The 16,175-nt window shown below is 50.8% G+C and overlaps 1 protein-coding gene across 1 annotated transcript; it reads right to left on the bottom strand.

The window, feature by feature from the left end:
* Positions 1 to 921: 921 nt before the first annotated feature.
* RGSL1 (regulator of G protein signaling like 1) lies at positions 922 to 15,109 on the bottom strand. The gene is made up of 19 exons (XM_071809861.1): positions 15,100 to 15,109; positions 14,750 to 14,832; positions 14,396 to 14,470; positions 13,560 to 13,689; positions 12,671 to 12,775; positions 12,157 to 12,318; positions 11,033 to 11,997; positions 10,408 to 10,470; positions 8,532 to 8,763; positions 7,237 to 7,348; positions 5,755 to 5,948; positions 5,211 to 5,328; positions 4,676 to 4,772; positions 4,136 to 4,265; positions 2,931 to 3,108; positions 2,065 to 2,203; positions 1,292 to 1,416; positions 1,017 to 1,126; positions 922 to 974 (listed from the first exon to the last, which is right to left on the bottom strand). Exons 1-19 carry the CDS (start codon positions 15,107 to 15,109, stop codon positions 922 to 924), a joined length of 3,081 nt encoding a protein of 1,026 aa, XP_071665962.1.
* Between the last annotated feature and the right edge of the window lie 1,066 nt (positions 15,110 to 16,175).

The raw sequence follows: 16,175 nt of genomic DNA, 5'->3' as shown, positions 1-16,175 counted from the left end.
AAGGCCCTAGAAGTGCAGTGAGGCTCTGTAACAAGACAGAGACTCCAGCTGAATATTCCACATTTTTCAGGGGAATGCCCAAGGTGTGGGGTGATTTGAGCCAACAGACACAGCTTGGCAGTCTTGGAGCACACCAGCACAGGGCTCTCTTACCCCAGCTCAGCTGTGGAGCTGTAGCTCAAGCACCTGCCTGTAGGTATCAAAATCTTATAACTGCTCATTTTTTTTTAACCAGAACTTGACAGTGATAAATGAGAGAGCAGAACACCACCTTGCTAACACCCACTCAACCGTCAAAGCAAGATTAGTTTGTGCCTATTTTGGTTTTGTCTTTAATAAAAAAATCAATTAGACAATTACCAAATGAATATTCAGCTGGGGAGCTGGGCTGTCAGGCAGACTTACAGCACTTAGCACTGCTTTGTATTTTTCAGCTTGGAGTTATTTGGTGTATTGAAACTAAACAAGTGGATGAGGAAGAGAAAATCCCTTTCCCCAGAGGTGTCCTAGTGTCACCTCAAATCCCAATGAAGTTTATTCTCCATTCTGTGCGTTCAAAGCATCCTTCAGGTAATGCTGCTGAGCCTGGTGTACGGTTGCATGGTTGTTCTCCTTTTCCTGCTCCCATCTGACTTGCAACCCAAAAGATGAGTTGCTTTCTTTCTGTTTTAGGGTGTGTGCGAGGGTATTTTAAACTTGTTTTTTTGAAGTAAACAGGAGTTATGCAACATCCCTTTGCTTATGAAGTCTCTGCACTCACTTCCCTATTCTCCAAAGAAATGTTTAAAAACCCACTGGGCAATTTGGACTGAATTTGAGGGGAAGGAGTGGTTAAAAGAGGCTTCATTTTTCAATAGGCCTGTACCACATACATTCTCAAAGCTTTATGAAGGAAGGAGTTTGGTTCTTTTAAGTGAAACCTCATGGGACATCAAAAACCAAGGTCTGGACATCTCTGTATTGGAAGAACAAGCCTAAGGACAAACGTGGAGCAGGGGGACAGGCACTCAGCTTACTTGGATTGTAGGTGTCAGATGATTCAGAGGCTTTTCTACTGGTTGAAGAGACCGACACCCTGTCCTTCCTGGGGACCTGAAAACTCCTCATCACTTTCCAGATGCAGTACCTGTACAAGAAATACTGAAGACAGCAAACATCCAAGCAAGCATCTACACCTGAACTCCTGGGGAGTGTCTCATCTGCATTTTCATCATGTCATAGGAACAGATATTTAGAGAAATAGGCTGGGGTCCACAGAGCCTCCCCACCTCAGGAGAGAGGGGATAGGTACCTTCTCCAGTAGTACATCAGGATGGGGAAGATAGTGACCTTGGCCTTATGGTAGAGGACACGATTCAGTAGCCCCTTGGAAGCTAAACTCCAGATGAGATCTCTGTTGTCTTCAGAAATGTTTACCTGGCCACAGAAGAGACCTTGCTTAACCAAAGCAGATTGTGGTGCTCCTGTTGGGCCCTAGAGGTGTGTTTCTCTCTTTGACTGCACCCTGCATTTCAGCAGTCTCTAAGACAAGATACTAGTTACGTCCTGGCCAGCTGTCCCAGATACAAGGGTGGGATCTCCCCTGGATTTCGGTGGAAAGTACTGTGCTCTGCTCTCCAAAGAGAAGATGGGCAGAGTCATGGCTACTATACTATAGGGGAAGAAGCAGATGTAGTAGTGAGGTGATGATGGTGATGTTCACCTCTAGAGAGTTAAAAGTCTGAACTGGTGGAGTGCAGCACCCATCTTGGTGCTTCAGCCCTGGCATTTCTGCAGCAGGTAGGAGATTTCACCATCTCCTTGTTCACACACTTGTTCCAAATCCATCTGAGTCAAGTGCTAGTGTGGGTCTGATGGTGGATCAGTTCCCATCCCATGGAGACCAAGTGAAGGTCCCAAGCTCCAGAACATGCTCTTAATGTTCACAGCATGCTTGGCTGGAGCAGATCCAAATCTCAGCCTGGTTCCCTTTTCCCCACAACTGCTCACAGCTGCGATGCAAGGGTCTTGAGCAATGAGGAGACAGCAGCTCTCAGCCTTCCTGGGTGGGTCCCAGAGTCTTACCCGCAATTTGGGGGGAATATCAGAGTTCAGGAAGACTTTGTTGATTATGGCAGCTTTCTTTTTGAGAAAGGCAACTTCCTTTTCTGGTTGCATGTTGCGATCTGCCAGAAGGTCAAGTGAATCAGCCAGCTTGGAAAACCTGCAAAGGCATGTGGGGTCTTGCTCTGAGACAAGCACTCTTGACTGCCAGACTACACAGTAGTGTTCTTGCTCAGCTCTGTATTTACTGGGCCAGAAAAAACAATCCGTGAGGTGTCAAACAGTAAAACAGGAGGGTTGAAAAGCCACTTCTCTCTTCTGCCACCCTCGTGGTCATGGCATTCACCTGGGGGATGTGATGTTTGCCCTTTTTCAGGAAAAGAGGGGAATTGAAACACGGTCTCACGTAGGTGGGGGCGTGCTGACTGTGGGGCTAGCGTGCATCAGCCATTGTTTGCTCTTACGTGTTTGCCAGGGAACAGGACAAAATCAATGGAGAAATGCTGCAACTGGCAGCTCAAGAAAGGTGTAGGCAAAATGTTAGATTGTTTGGGACTGTCAAACCAAAAGTGCTTCTAGGGTACCCAAACAGGAACCCCCTGGCTGAATTGCAAGATTTTGTGGGCTCCAGGGCAGGTGACCATGAGCAGATTAGATGTAGACAGCTCCAGGGTGAGACTTTGGTTGTTTCACATGCTGCAGTGTGGTGTCCAGACGCTGGCCTTGCAGAGAGGTGCTGACAGGAGTTTAGGGCTGGCAGCACAGACCTTACTGTGTACTAATGAACCCACGGTCCGGGCTCTTTTTTTCTCCCTGCTGAGAGATGGGTAATACACACAGGATGGGAGACTGGTGGTACACGAGCACCCGCTGGAAAAAGAACTTACTTGTCAATCTCCAGATAAAAGTGGAGGTCGTTGACAAGGAAGTTGATGGTGATGAACTGTCTGCTAAACAAGCGACGTCTCACTAGCACCACCTCCTTGTCTGGCAGGCTGCTGAGAGAGGCCGTGCGGGACTGGGAGCTGCTCCCGCTGCTGCTGTGCTTGGAGCCGATGGGTGAGTCTGAAAGAGAGGGAAGAGCTGTTGTGTCCTGCTTCTCCCAGCACTGGCTTCAAGGCCAGCTGGGCATCTGATGCTGAGCTATACCCTGCTCCTTTACCTTGCCTGTACTTGGTTTGCCTGCATGCGATTAATTTATTGAAAGTCTTTCTACCTACATGGACTATAGCCTTCCTGCAGCCAGGCTCTCCAGGGACTCTGGACCCATCCAGTGTGCAGCCTTCCCCCTAGCTTGGTTTCTCCATCCATCCTTCTCTTTACACCCATGGAGTCCTTATGTTTTCATAAGGAATGGCCACAGTAGATCAAAAGTCTACTTGTCTGTCTAGCCATTATTCTGCTTTGACAGGGGCCACAAGTAGATAACTAGGGAGAGGGAAAGGTAAAAACATCTGTGTTACTTCCGCCATATGCAATATTCTCCAGCCTCCAAACATTTTCATTTTCAGGGACTTCTTGATCTAGATGGGGTTTCTGTGTATTTAGCAATTTCAGTGGATTTCTCTTCTAACAGCTTTTTCGGCCTCCTCTTGATCCTGTGTGAACATTCAGCATCTACGTTCTTTAGCAAAGCACCCGGTAGGTCAGCCCCTGTTGCATAGAAAACAATTCCATTTGATTTATTTTTTGGTCTGTGTCACCTTAGCTTCATTTAGTGCTTCCCGTTTTTTGTGGAAGGGATGCAAACTTGCATATATGTTATTGCTTGAGAGAGATATGCAACAGCATCATGGGGCACCCACATCAGAAAAACAGATATCACATGAATATGTATGTGTACATGTTGCCTGTGCGAAATTCTGGACCTCATCTCCTGACTCCAGCACCCAAGTGTGCAGGTTTCTGCACAGCAATATCTGGCATCCTGAGATGCCTGCTCTTCTGGCTCTTTATATGCCTCCAGCAGAGAAAACTAAGTCAGCATATGGAGGTGGGAGATGAGCCACAGGTTTTGTCCATTTACTTCTCTGCCTAAACCCAGGACTGGCTTGGGGAGGGAGGAGAAGGGGTGGAAGGAGTCGAGCCATACTTTCCTCCTCATCTTGTAGCTCTTGCCGGAGAAAGCCCTCAAACTCTGCACGGCGTTTGTCATCGTACATCTCTTTCCGGAATTTGCAGATGCTCCTGACAATGTCGCGAATGCCGTACCAGGCAGACCGCTGCAGAGACACAGCACAGCTCACCTCAGCAGCTGCAGGGCTTGCGCCCAGACAGAGCCCTCCCGTTTGGACCCACCACTGGGAGCTGGATCACCAAGAGTCCAGCCTTGGCAGTGGGATTAGTGACCCAGCCATCATTTTTGCTGTCTGGTGTTTCTTGGTTTCACTGGTGGCCATGGGTGATTGTGTGAATCACTTGGCCAGTCTTGACCAAATCTCGTGGAGTCTACATGAAGCAGGACTCCAGAGCCTGTAGGAGTGAGGCTTTACCTATTAGCCACCTTTTTGCGACTCTCCAAGTCTGACCCTCTCACCCCATTTATGTGAGCACCACTTGGCCTGCAGCATCTCCTCTCCTTCTTGCCTGGACAACATCCCCAAGTCTGCTGACAGAGAGGGTCTTTCCTTACCAGCTTGCTTGTCTTGAAGTCCCCCATTTTATACTGCAAATGAAGGCTAAACTTAGGTGTATCACTTGGGGGGAACAGGTCCTGGTACTCCTTGAACCTGCCAGGTGGGAGATCAGAGAGAGAGCATCAAGGGCAGCCAGATGTGTGAGGAGGGCAGTGGTTTGGTGGGAGGGTGGCTGAGTATGGGGGCATAGCTGGCAGGGATCACCCTGGGGTGAGGTTGCAAAAATGGATGGGGGCTGAATTTTTTGACACTGAGGGTGGTGAGAGCCTGGCCCAGGTTGGCCAGAGAAGTGGTGGATTCCCCATCCCTGGAGACATCCCAGGCCAGGCTGGATGGGGCTCTGACCAACCTGAGCTGGTGAAGATGTCCCTGCTCATGGCAGGGTTTGGACTGGATGAGCTTTGAAGGTCCCTTCCAACTCAAATTATTCCATGTTTGTTACAGTTGCTGCCTGTCACTTTGGGGTTCCCATGGGAAGGGTGTGTTTGTGTAACCACTGGGCTCAGGAACCACCTCAGTCCAGGTCCTTACCATCGTTTTTCCATTGCCTTCTCGACAAAGATTTGTGCTGTCATCAACATGAAGGGACTGACTACTTTGGCCTCACTTATTTCTTTGATGATTGCAGAGTGGCAGTCCAGCCGCTCCTCTGGAAGAGAATTGTGGTCACTGTCTGCCCCTGCCAGCTACCAAGCCACCATGACATCTCTTCCTACCCTCACATCTGAAAGTGGCACCTTGATACATCTCTCCCTATCCTGTCTGCTGAATTTGGTTGTCTCATCCCTTTTCCTTTCTATACTGTGCTAATTGCATACTTTGGGAGTGAGGCTGTCACTCCAAGAGCTCTCCTCTATCTTGTATTCAGGTCAGTAGATCCTGCCAAAGAAGTAGGCCACCCTCCTAGAAATGTAAGTGGCAGTGGAAGGCCACAGCAAATAAATGTTCCACTGGATAGCAAAGGAGAATTGACAGGTCCCTTTAAGGTGACATAAAATCTGCAACCAGCATCCAGCTTAGAGAAAAGAGGCTTTCATCACAAATGGAGTAAAGTGTAGCATGGGAGGGCACCTACCAGCTGGGATTTTGCCATGGAAATAAGTTTTGACAATGTTGTTAACAAGGATGCTCTTTGCCTTGGAGTTGGTCTCGGAAGCTAGCTTCTCCACAGCCATCCAGAAGCGCAGTGGTTCATCTGCACTGTGCTCCTCAAGGAACTGCTTGAAGTACTGCAGGTGGACAGGGTTGTGCAGGACTTTCACAAAGTGCCTGTAGAGGAGGAGACACCAGGAAATGGGATCTCTGTGCCACCAGTGACCTGGAAAATAGCCAAGACCTCTGTGCTAGCTTCTCCAACAAGAGATACCCAAAGAAGATGTAGAAACATGTGGATGAGTATTGAGTGGGATCTGTGAAACAGATGGGCCAGTAAAAGTATCGGTGGAGCACAGCCTTCCTTGTCTGTCCTGCCCATCCACCGAGCCATTGCGAATCCAGGGGGGAAATGTCATGACAAGTTATTTCTTTTCTGCAATAGGTGCACCTGCCCAACAGCTTTGCTGCCATGTAGCCAAAGGAACCGGTCTCAGCCCAAAGAGGAGGCTTCACCCAGGGAATCAAGGAGGAGATGGGACTTAAGGTCCATGCTGGAGACCTCAGAACCTGCAAATGGAGTGGGGCAGCCCTGCAGAGACCATGGAGGGAGGCAGGTAAGGATGTGGCACATGGAAGGACTGGTGGGAGGAGGAGGTTGTGCTCCCCTCTGGTGCTTGTCAATAACGAGCAATACTTCGCCACTGGATGGCAGAGAACTTCATGGGTTTGACCATGGAGAGGGTGTTCTGGAGTGGAAAAACCTTGCCACTTGCAACTGGTATGTCAGGAGATTCTTAATAGGTGTAAAGCCATAGGACAGCCACACTGTGAAGATTCAGCAGAGCTTTGGAGAACCAGAGCCGGGAGTAGACTGCGATTTTGGGTCATTAATGAGGTTAGAAAAACCTTATTTGAAGATCAGTGGACAGGGTCAGATATTTTCTTTGTCTAAGTGTGGCTCCTGAGAGTCACTTTCACAACAAACACTAAGAACTGCTCCTACTCAGGACCTGTGTCCTGGTTACCATTTATATCCTGATGTGGAGCTGCGAGGACTCATGTCTGGAGATTTCCCAGGAGATGGGACATGAGCCACAAGGACATTCACGCAGTCAGAGAGGACAGAGATTTACATGTGGTCACAGGGTGGTTTTAAGTGATTTTTTTTTGAGAATCTGAGAGCTGTTCAGCTGTGGTATAGGCAGCATGCCAGGGAGGGACTGAGGATGAAGTGAATGAGATGTGTGCAAGATGTGAGGATTAGATGTGAATGATGGGATGGTGGATGTATTAAAACATTTTTCTCCTTTCCTTGGTAATACTACAGTTCAGACCCATGGGCCACCCATGTCCACATCTGAGAGAGCCCAATGATGAAGTAGGAAGCACTGGAAAAAATCTGTCTCCTGAAAGAGTGGAAGAATCAAAAACCAGCAAAACCCTGTGCTGTAAGGTGCCAAACCTGGGTCTTCTTGGCAGCTTCTCTGCTGAAACAGTGATGGACTTCATGCTGCTTGATTCCTTTTTGCTCACGGGAGGAGTGGTTGTTGTCTTTATTTTCTTATGTTCAGCAGCTGTGGGGACAGAACATGGTTGGTCCCTTCCACAGGTGACAGGCAGAGTCTGCTAACAGCTGTCCACAGGGCAGAGGACCACAAAGAAACACAGGCTTCTCCAGACCCACCATGCTGGTGTCTGCATGGTGAGCCCAGCTCAGGAGATGCTGGAGAACTCTTTGTGTGGTTTGACCACCCTGGTATCTGCTTCAGAGAAGCCCTCCCAACCCCACCCTCACTGGCTGGATTAACACCCTAGAACACATCTTTCAAGGGTGGCTTGGCCTCTCATTCTGGAGATGTTCTATGGGATGCAAGCAGGGAAGACCCCTGCTTGTCCAGTCCCCTAAGGGTATGTTGGAGCACTTCCAAGGGCAGGATGGTCAAGAGCACACCCTGCTTCTGGCCTGCTCTGACTGGACTCACCAGCTGATGGGCTTTTGAGACACATAATCTCATTTTCTGTGTTTGGGCCATCCCCAGCCCGCAAGGGTTTCTGAACAGCCACCTTATTTGACATCCACTTCTGGGATCCTGCATCTGAGAGAGAAGAGGGGAGAGATCCAATGTCCATTCTTTCTGGCTACGACAGCATTTGCCCTGAGTGCTGTGTGGTAATCACGACTCGCCTTTCCTTCCCCCTTCTCTGTCCTGTTCCCATGATCTACCTGCGACACCGCATTTCTGAGCTATGACTGAGGCCCCACAAGCTACCTAAGGGTTGCTACAGGTGACTGCTGCCACTCTCAGTGCACCAGCAAGTGCCCAGAAACTGCATGTCATTCTTCAAAAATGATGTGAGAAGACAAAGCTCAGATGTTACACCAGCATGGCCAGTCCCAAGGTCCACAGGAGAAGGTCAAGGTGTGGAAGTGGGGTGACAGTGGACGTTACTGCCTTTGGGTTTCAATCAGTTCGCTGCAGCTTCTGTTTGATCTGGTGACCCAGGCCAGTGCAGGGATGTGGCATTTGGTGCCTCTGGTACTGGCAGGAGGGAATTTGGCCCATAGGTCACTGCTAAAGCTTGGATTACAACTGGTGGCTCCTAAATACCCTGTCCCATCCCACTCCATGTTGTCCACGTGCTGCCGGGAATGCACCAAAGCCTGTGCATTAGGGGTGTTGGTCACAAGTGCACAAAATATGCTTTATCATCTTGAGCCAACGTGAGCCCTGGCAGAAATCTAGAGTGTCCTCTTACCAGTCCTGCACAGGAGAGGTTCCACATCTGCCTGGATGGAGCCACCTCTCTGGATGTCCCAAGTGGCAAATAGTTGCCAGTGCTCGGAGGAGAGACCTTCCAAATTCCTCGTGCCATGCAAGGCCTGGCTCAGCTTCAAGGATGCATTTATCCGCTGGGACAGGAGGAAACATTCATTTTTCCTAACAGCATGGCCTTGTGTCTCAGGCATCGGGACATCACGCTGTGGAGACTATGGCGAGAAGAGCAGACGGTGATTGAACAGAGCACATACCCCATCCAAGGAGCTGCTCCTGACCTGTGCCCAACAGGCTAGCTGCATGTTTTACTGTTCATTGGAGTACAAACCTACCCAAGATAGATCTCTGCTTTTGCCTCAAACCATCTGGAAGAAATCTAAGTGAGCACAAAGCTCAGCATAGACCTTGATCCCACCCATGCAGCTGCTTCAGGCTGGCCCACATCTGCCTGCAGCTGGGACACACAGGGGACATGGCACAGGTCCAGACAACAGCTTGCTAAGCAAAGGCAGCAGCTTTCCTCAAGAGATCGATGTCCACCCAAGAGGGCTGAAAACAACCCCAAAGGTGTCCCTGGCAGACAGGCAGACACGTGCCTTTTTGGTTGGTTTGGTTGACCCTCCTGCAGGCTTTGGGCCCCCTCACACCAGTCAGCAGTTTGCACGAGTCACCACGCAGCAGTGTCAGAGTGGCTGGTTTCTGGCCAAGATACAAGCTGCTGAGAACAAGCACCAAAAATATCCCTGCTAAGCCCCCGAGCAGTTCCCCCAACATTCGTGCAGCGAGACCCAGGAGGAGTTTGGCTCAGAGCACGGTGCCTATGGAGAGCATGGCCTCAACACCTGCTGAACCGCTAATTGCACTCCTGGAGCAGGGCTGTGCTCTGAGGGATAATTTCCTTGACAAGACATGCTTAAAAACCCAGGCAGCTAATTAACTTGCAACCAAGAGCATTGAATTAATCAGGGTCAGGAGCTGCCAGCTGACTTTTCCAAAATGCTCAGCTCTCACTGACTGAGATGTTGGCATCTCTGTAAGCCAGGTCTTTGGGGGCCTCTCCTTGCCATTTCCAGGATCAGATGCATATTTTTACATTGCAGTTTGAAGAAAAGCTGAATGGTTGAAGAACACTGTCTGCAGTGAGCAAAACTACCTGCATAGGTTGTGCAAGGACTGAAGCAGGTGGGATGCTTGGGGGTTCTGGTTTGTGAGGAGGCTTTGGGTGTAAGGTTTATAGTTTGGGTGTTAATAAACATGAGGTATTAGTGAGATTTCTGCTGGCAGGAAGGATAATCTGGGAAGATGAGTGCTTGTGTGACTCAGCTTTCTTAAATCATTCCTTTACACAGGGGAAAAAAAAAATGTGCAAAGCTTGAGCACGGTTGAATCATAGGCTAAAAGGCTGTGTGCTCTCTTCTCCTAGTGTGTCGACCAGTCGCTCGTGCTGGAACAGGAACATACGCATGCGTGTCTGCACAAGTCACATTTACAGCAGCGTTTGCTGCAAGGATAAGAGGGAGAGAGTGCATTCCCAGAAGTGTTTTGCCCATGAGGCAGTTACCCAGTGTGCTAGCTGCTGCTGGGCTCACCCCCGCCTACCCTGGAGGACTGGTTTTAAGTCTCCTTGCTTTTGGGCCAGGTCGTGGCTTGTGTCGGGGAGCTCTTCCAGGGCACACCTGTAGTGCTGCTGACTTACTGGATGCTGCAGTGGAATTGCTGAGGATCATTGCTTAGGACAGGCAGAGGGGACACCGTGGGATGGGTTTCTCCTCCCTCCCTCTCTGCAGTTTTTCACATTCCCGCTGCTGCCTGCATGCCCCACGAAGATGCCTGTGTCCCCTGTGCGTCCCCTTTACCATGAACTGGAGGAACGTCCTGTCGTCATCAGCCAGAAATTCCTCGTAGAAGAAGCAAAGCACCTACGGAGGAGCAAAGGTGGGTTGTCCTCAGACAGTGCTCTAGGAGCAAGTGGCACCCCCAGCCTTTCTGTACCCTGAGGTTGCAGTGGTGATGCCATGGGCAGGTTACACTTGGCTGAGATGCCCAGGACAGCTCTGCTGGCAGCTCTACACCTGGTTGGTTTATTGGGTTGCTCAGAGGCTGCCCAAAAATGTTTGGGCTATAAATGTGTTTTACTTGTGTTGTGCTGGCACCAGTGACCCAGATGTGAAAGAACAGCTGCTGCCATGCCATCCCCTGGCCATTGGTATGTGCACCTAACAACCAAGGTCACCAGCTGCTAAATGACTGCTTGCCTCTGTTCCACTACCAGCAAACCAGCGAGGATGTTCTCCACTGGCCTGGCACATCTTGGTCACTGTTTCCAGCCCATGGTGGCTTGCAACTGTAAGTTTTTCCCTTCCTAATCTCTTTTCATGTTCAATTTCCAAATACTTCTGTTCTTAAACATGCCTACAGCCCTCACACCTGCCTAGGTGTGCCGATGAGAGCTGTACCTCCCAGCCTGACCACTGCCAGCACCTTGCAAATCTCCTTCTGGGCTCTGAATATCCAGGGGGAGAATTCTCCAGACATCAGATGGTACCGCAAGCTCCTGAGAGTCCTGGCCTCCAGGGGAAGCTGATGAATAGTGCCCTCCTCCAGATAGGTCTTGCATATCTTCTCCCCAATCAAATGACGTAGGAAGAAACTGTTTTCTCTGCTGGGGTCCAGCCCCACAGGCAGAAATTCCTCCAGGTCATGCCACAGATCCAAGAGAAAAGTCTCCATGGAGCGGTTCTGGTGCTCTAAGAAGTCCCTGAAGGGCCGTCCTGCACAGGTCTCAGCGCTAAGTGCCCAGGCAAGGAAATACGAGGTCTTAACTGGTTCTTTCAGGGATGGCAGCTGGACAAGAGGTGTAGAGGAAGACAGGTTAGAGAGGACTTTCTCTTCACAGAGGTCTTCCAGATGAAGGACCTGCTCTGCATTGGGTCTAGGTCTTTCGGGAGAGGCTGTTCCTCCTTTTCCTCCAAAGGCAGTGTTTGCAGTATGCTCTGACTGTGGAGGAATTGGTCCCAAAGCATCCTTATCCAGATGTGATTCCTTTGTGCTCCCAACTGGTCCCAGCTGCCTTTCTGGTTGCACCCAAAAACTGGACATCTTCATTTCTTGGGTGTCTGTTCCCTCCTTGGCCACAGTCCAGATCTCCTCTTTGGCCTTCTTGCTGCAGTAGGGCCCTGACAAACCCTGGCTCCTTTTAATATGCATCATGAAGAGACTCTCCGAAAAGCCTGAGGGCTCCTGCGAGTTGGCCCGTAATAAATGCTCCTGATACTCCTGCAGCAGAGGCCAGCATGATTGATCTTCTTCCATGCTCTTCTTGCAGTGGATGAAGAATTTAGGGAGCCAGTAACTCTGAATCATAAAGAGGGCTTGTTCCTGCATCTTGCTTAGGGTCTCCCTCCTGGTACTGGTGGGCTGAACGTGCTTGGCTTTTGGCAGCAACCCTGGAATGGATATAGGAGATTCTGATGGAGAGATGGCTCCATGCAGACCATTCCCCACACAAGCAAAGCTGGTGATGGTATCCCAGCTCCCTGGGAGCATCCAGGAAAGGCCACCTCTCTGGAAGGGCACTGCTCGTCCCCAGCTTCCATGTTTCTTACCAACCATGGTACTGCAGAGATTGACGATGCTGGAGCCTTCACGCAGGTGAGTGGCTTTCAGCCTGTGGAACAAGGACAGGTAGAGGTCCCTCTGCCTCGCATCTGACTCGTCAAGCCCCAGGAGCCTTTCGGTGGTGAGCCAGAAGTTGGTCAGTTCTTCCCCTATGGATCAGACATAGGATGGGAGTTAGAGGTGGTCCCTGAAAGCCCTGCTCATGAGCAAAGCAGCCTGTGTTGTGGTTTTTTTTGTTGTTGTTTATTTTTAAACAAAAGGAAAGAAGTAAAGATCACCTGGATGAACTGGGGAACGGTGTAGAGAAGGTTGTGCATCTCCCTGGTGTGCAGTGCCCATGCTGGGGCTCTGCTGCTGGCTCGTCTTCCAAACCCATGTCCGGGGTCACAATGTCTCCTGTCCCACTGGTGCTTACCTGTGTCCCCAACTCTGTACCGGTGTCCCACCGGGCATCTGGCCTGTGGCTGGCTGAGAAGGGGCTGCGGAGCACCCCGTGCCCACCTGCCATTCCTTGGATGAAGGCCCGAAAATGCCACATGCCCTGGGTCCCGCTGATGAACTTCTCCAGCAGCCACTGGTCAGCACTTTGCCAGTTCAGCAGTTTTGCTGTCAGAGAGTGCAGAGCATGGCATCAGGGGGTGCATGGAGCAAGAGCCTCCCCCAAGCCCTCCAGACCCCACCAGCACCCTCCAGCCCCCTGACACAGGCTGCTGGAGGGCAGCAGTGCTATGAGACCAGCAAATTGCACTGAAATGGGAGTTTTGGCTGGGATTGTGGGATGCACATGTGGTGTTTGCAAGGATGCAGTACAACCCACTCCCATCGGGGATAGTATGCTCAGCTATTGTGCATCTTCCCCTTGCAAATGTCCATCTTTTTTGCCTGCATTTGGGGCTTGCTCTCAACCTCGAGCTTGAGGTTCAACCTGACTGGCGACAAGGCAGCAATGCATTCAGAAACGACACTGGAGTACGCCTGGATGAATTGCTTATTTTTCTGAAATGGAAATCTGCATCCCCGCTGCCACAGCTTTCCTTCCAGTGGCTTTTCCTTGTGTTGACACATAGGCTGACAAAGCAGTTGGCTGGGGCGACATGGCTCATTTTGGGTTAAACTGAGTACAATTTAGACTTGTTGCTGGCAGGACAGACCACAGTACAGACATATTTTCCGAGGGCTAAGAGGTAAAGCCTTGCTCATCCCATGGAAACCCTGGGATCTGACGCACCCCTAAAAAATGGGATGTGCAATGCCTTTTTAACCCGGAGCAGAGGCACGACCCACTGGGCAGGCACCCGGTGGTGACAGCCCTGGGTGAGAGGAAGCCTTGCTGTGGTGACGACGACGACGACAAAGCTGCTCTGATTTCCTCCAAGCTGTGATGACTCACCTGCTTCCCCCGACCGAATGAAACCCAGGAGCTTCTGGCAGAGGACGAGGTGGAGGCACAAGCTGGATTTGCAGAAGTGAGGCAGACGGTGCTTTTCCAGCCACGCCAGTAAAGCTGGGGGGCTGGGATCCTGCGTTGCACCCCCCCATGCCCAAGAAGAAGATTAAGCTGTGAGCAAGGAGCCGTCTCTTGCCTGGGGATTAGGGTAAGTAATGGGGCCCTTCAATGGGGGAAGGAGGCAGGGGAAGGCACCCTGTTGCTAAATGGCAATGCAATTCACCCACATAAGGGTGGATTTTTAAGCTATAGCCCCTGCCCGTGTCCGTGTGAGCTCTGCCTGCAAACCTGGGAGACCCGGCGCTGCAAGGCTGCCTCTCCTCGCAGCCTGCCTGCTTTCCCCGAGTCCAGGTAGGGAGGCACGGCAGCTTTTTGGCAGCACCAAGGGGAGTTAAGTTCCCTTTCGCGGTCGGATCTGAGCACCGCAAACAGCATTTATGGCTATGGGAAAAGGGGACGTCCATGGGGAGGGCTGACCCAGTTTGAGGATCAACAAGACCTAGGTTACCAGTGAACTGAGGAGGAATACGGTACACACATACTCTCTTTAACTCCAGTTTACTGACCCCATAACCTGCCTGTACACCAGGACTTTAAATGGCTCGCATTCCTCCCGGAGCTTAAAAGCAAAATACTGCCTGGGTTTGAAATAATCCCCTGGCTGCATGAACAAGGGAGCCAAACAGTGGCCTTGGCAAAGAGAAACTGGCCCCTTATCGCCCCTGCCCCATGCCCTTTCTCCCTCCTCCTCACCCTCCTCGCAAGGGGCATTTTCTCACCAGGTGGCTCGGCAGCTCTGGCCAGAGGTCCCACCGACCCGTGCTGCTGATGTAAATGGGTGTCTGGCCAAAAACCTGCATTGAAAGGAAAGGGGAGAGCTGAAAGAGATGGAAGGTGGCAGGGGGGGAGCCCAGAGCACAGCTGTTCTAGTTAGTCCTCACTATAGAGAAACATAGTGTTCCCTTTCAGACCTCTATATCTCCAAGCTGAGGTCCTCAGCTTTCCCTCATTTTCCAGCCTGTGTGTGGTGTATTCCAAATTTTCCTGGGGTATCTGACACCACAGAAGCTGAAAGTTCACCTGAGAAGAGCTTAGAAAGGTCCTGGGTGCTTTATGGTGCAGAGTGGACTTACGGGAAGATTCAGAAATGTGTTGAAAAAGTCGACGAAAACATTATCTCTCAGCAGAAGCCTCATGTCCGTGGAGGCTATGGTTGCTACAAGGGGGAGAAGAGAAAGTTACCTGAGCTTTGGGTTGCCAAATGTGATATAAATGTGAACCAAAGGATGCGTTTTGAAAGAGATGGTTCTAGGGGATGTGCAGTATGAGCTTGTCCCGTGCACACATAGGAGGATTTGGACCTGCGACAGTCCATGAAATTTGGGTCCCAGTGCACTCATGTGAAGCCTAACCCTGCTTTTTTCCATGCTGTCCCCTTTGGGGTCTGCTTAGAGGGGCTGAAGCCCCCAGGAAAGGTACTCACCCGTGGCCATCATGCTGTTTTGTCCTGGGGACATGTTCTAGAATGCCACGCTGCTTGTGACACACTTGTCCGGTGAGTCTTCAGGGGCGCTGCAGGGCTCTTGGGGACCACAGGGCTCTCAGCACCTCCCTCTTTGCTGTCCTTCAGGGAAATGGCACTTTTCTAATCACCAGCCCTGCAAATGCACTTGGGCATTCCCAAAATGAAACCTTTCCCTTCTCCCCACTTGGTCAAACTTCTTGCCTTCAAACCGTGTTCTTGGTAGCACCTCAGCACTGTGTGTGGCTGCTGACAGTGCATCTGTGCAGCTGGTGATGGAAATTTCACAGGAGCCCCTGCTATAGCTGTCCCAGAGAGATCAACCCCAAATTCCTTATTAGCTCTTCTGCTTAATCAGATCTGGGGCTGAGACCCAACCTTGGAGACCCTCCAGTGGGAAAAGGAGAAAGAAAGAAGGAACCACAACTGTCTTGCAGCAGCAGTCATCGGTTTTCCTGGCAAAAGGAGAAATCTGCTCCTCAGGTGGGTATTTGATCCCCTGGTCTGTAATGCTGTGTTGTCAGACCTGGTAGGGCTACTGGTGTTCCCCATGTTTTGGGTACCATCGTGCCTGGGGTCCCTGATGTGCCTTGCAGCAGAGAAGTGGGTCTGCTTGTCTGTGGCTTGGTGGGAGTGGGAAGGGTTTCGTGGCCTGTGGAGAGTGTGGAGCAGAGGTTTTGAGGCCTCTTCCACACTGGACATTTCTTCTGGGCTTGCCTAAGCAGGGGGCTGCAGGGTAGAATCTGCCAACCTTGTGTTCCTAGGAAGCCCCGAGCTTTCTCGTTCTGACCATTAACAAAATGCAGTTGCATTACATTAAGTGTCATGTCCCCTTCTGTCGCTGTGGCTGCAGTTCCTGTTAGTGTCCCCTGCATGGGCACAGGCAGGTTAAAACACATGTAAGGGCTTTCCCCAGAAGCACCTTGATACAGGCAGCGGTGGGTGCACCCCGCACGGTCCCCAGGATGGGGACACCTCACGAGGTGGCGCTGTCAAATCAGGAATGCGAAGCTGTCCCAGGCAGCCACAGGGCTCCG

This window comes from Patagioenas fasciata, chromosome 6 (assembly GCF_037038585.1).
Source record: "Patagioenas fasciata isolate bPatFas1 chromosome 6, bPatFas1.hap1, whole genome shotgun sequence".
NCBI classification, from domain to species: Eukaryota; Metazoa; Chordata; class Aves; order Columbiformes; family Columbidae; genus Patagioenas; species Patagioenas fasciata.
The sequence above is the reverse complement of the archived record's forward strand: the minus strand, read 5'-3'. Positions and strand labels throughout refer to the sequence as shown.

Excerpts from the sequence above, each read along its gene's own strand:
- RGSL1 (XM_071809861.1), bottom strand. Across the intron at positions 11,998-12,156 it reads TCTCTGCAGTACCATGGTTG|GGTTGCTGCCAAAAGCCAAG; the intron begins GTAAGAAACATG and ends TATCCATTCCAG. Across the intron at positions 4,266-4,675 it reads ACTTCAAGACAAGCAAGCTG|CGGTCTGCCTGGTACGGCAT; the intron begins GTAAGGAAAGAC and ends GTGTCTCTGCAG.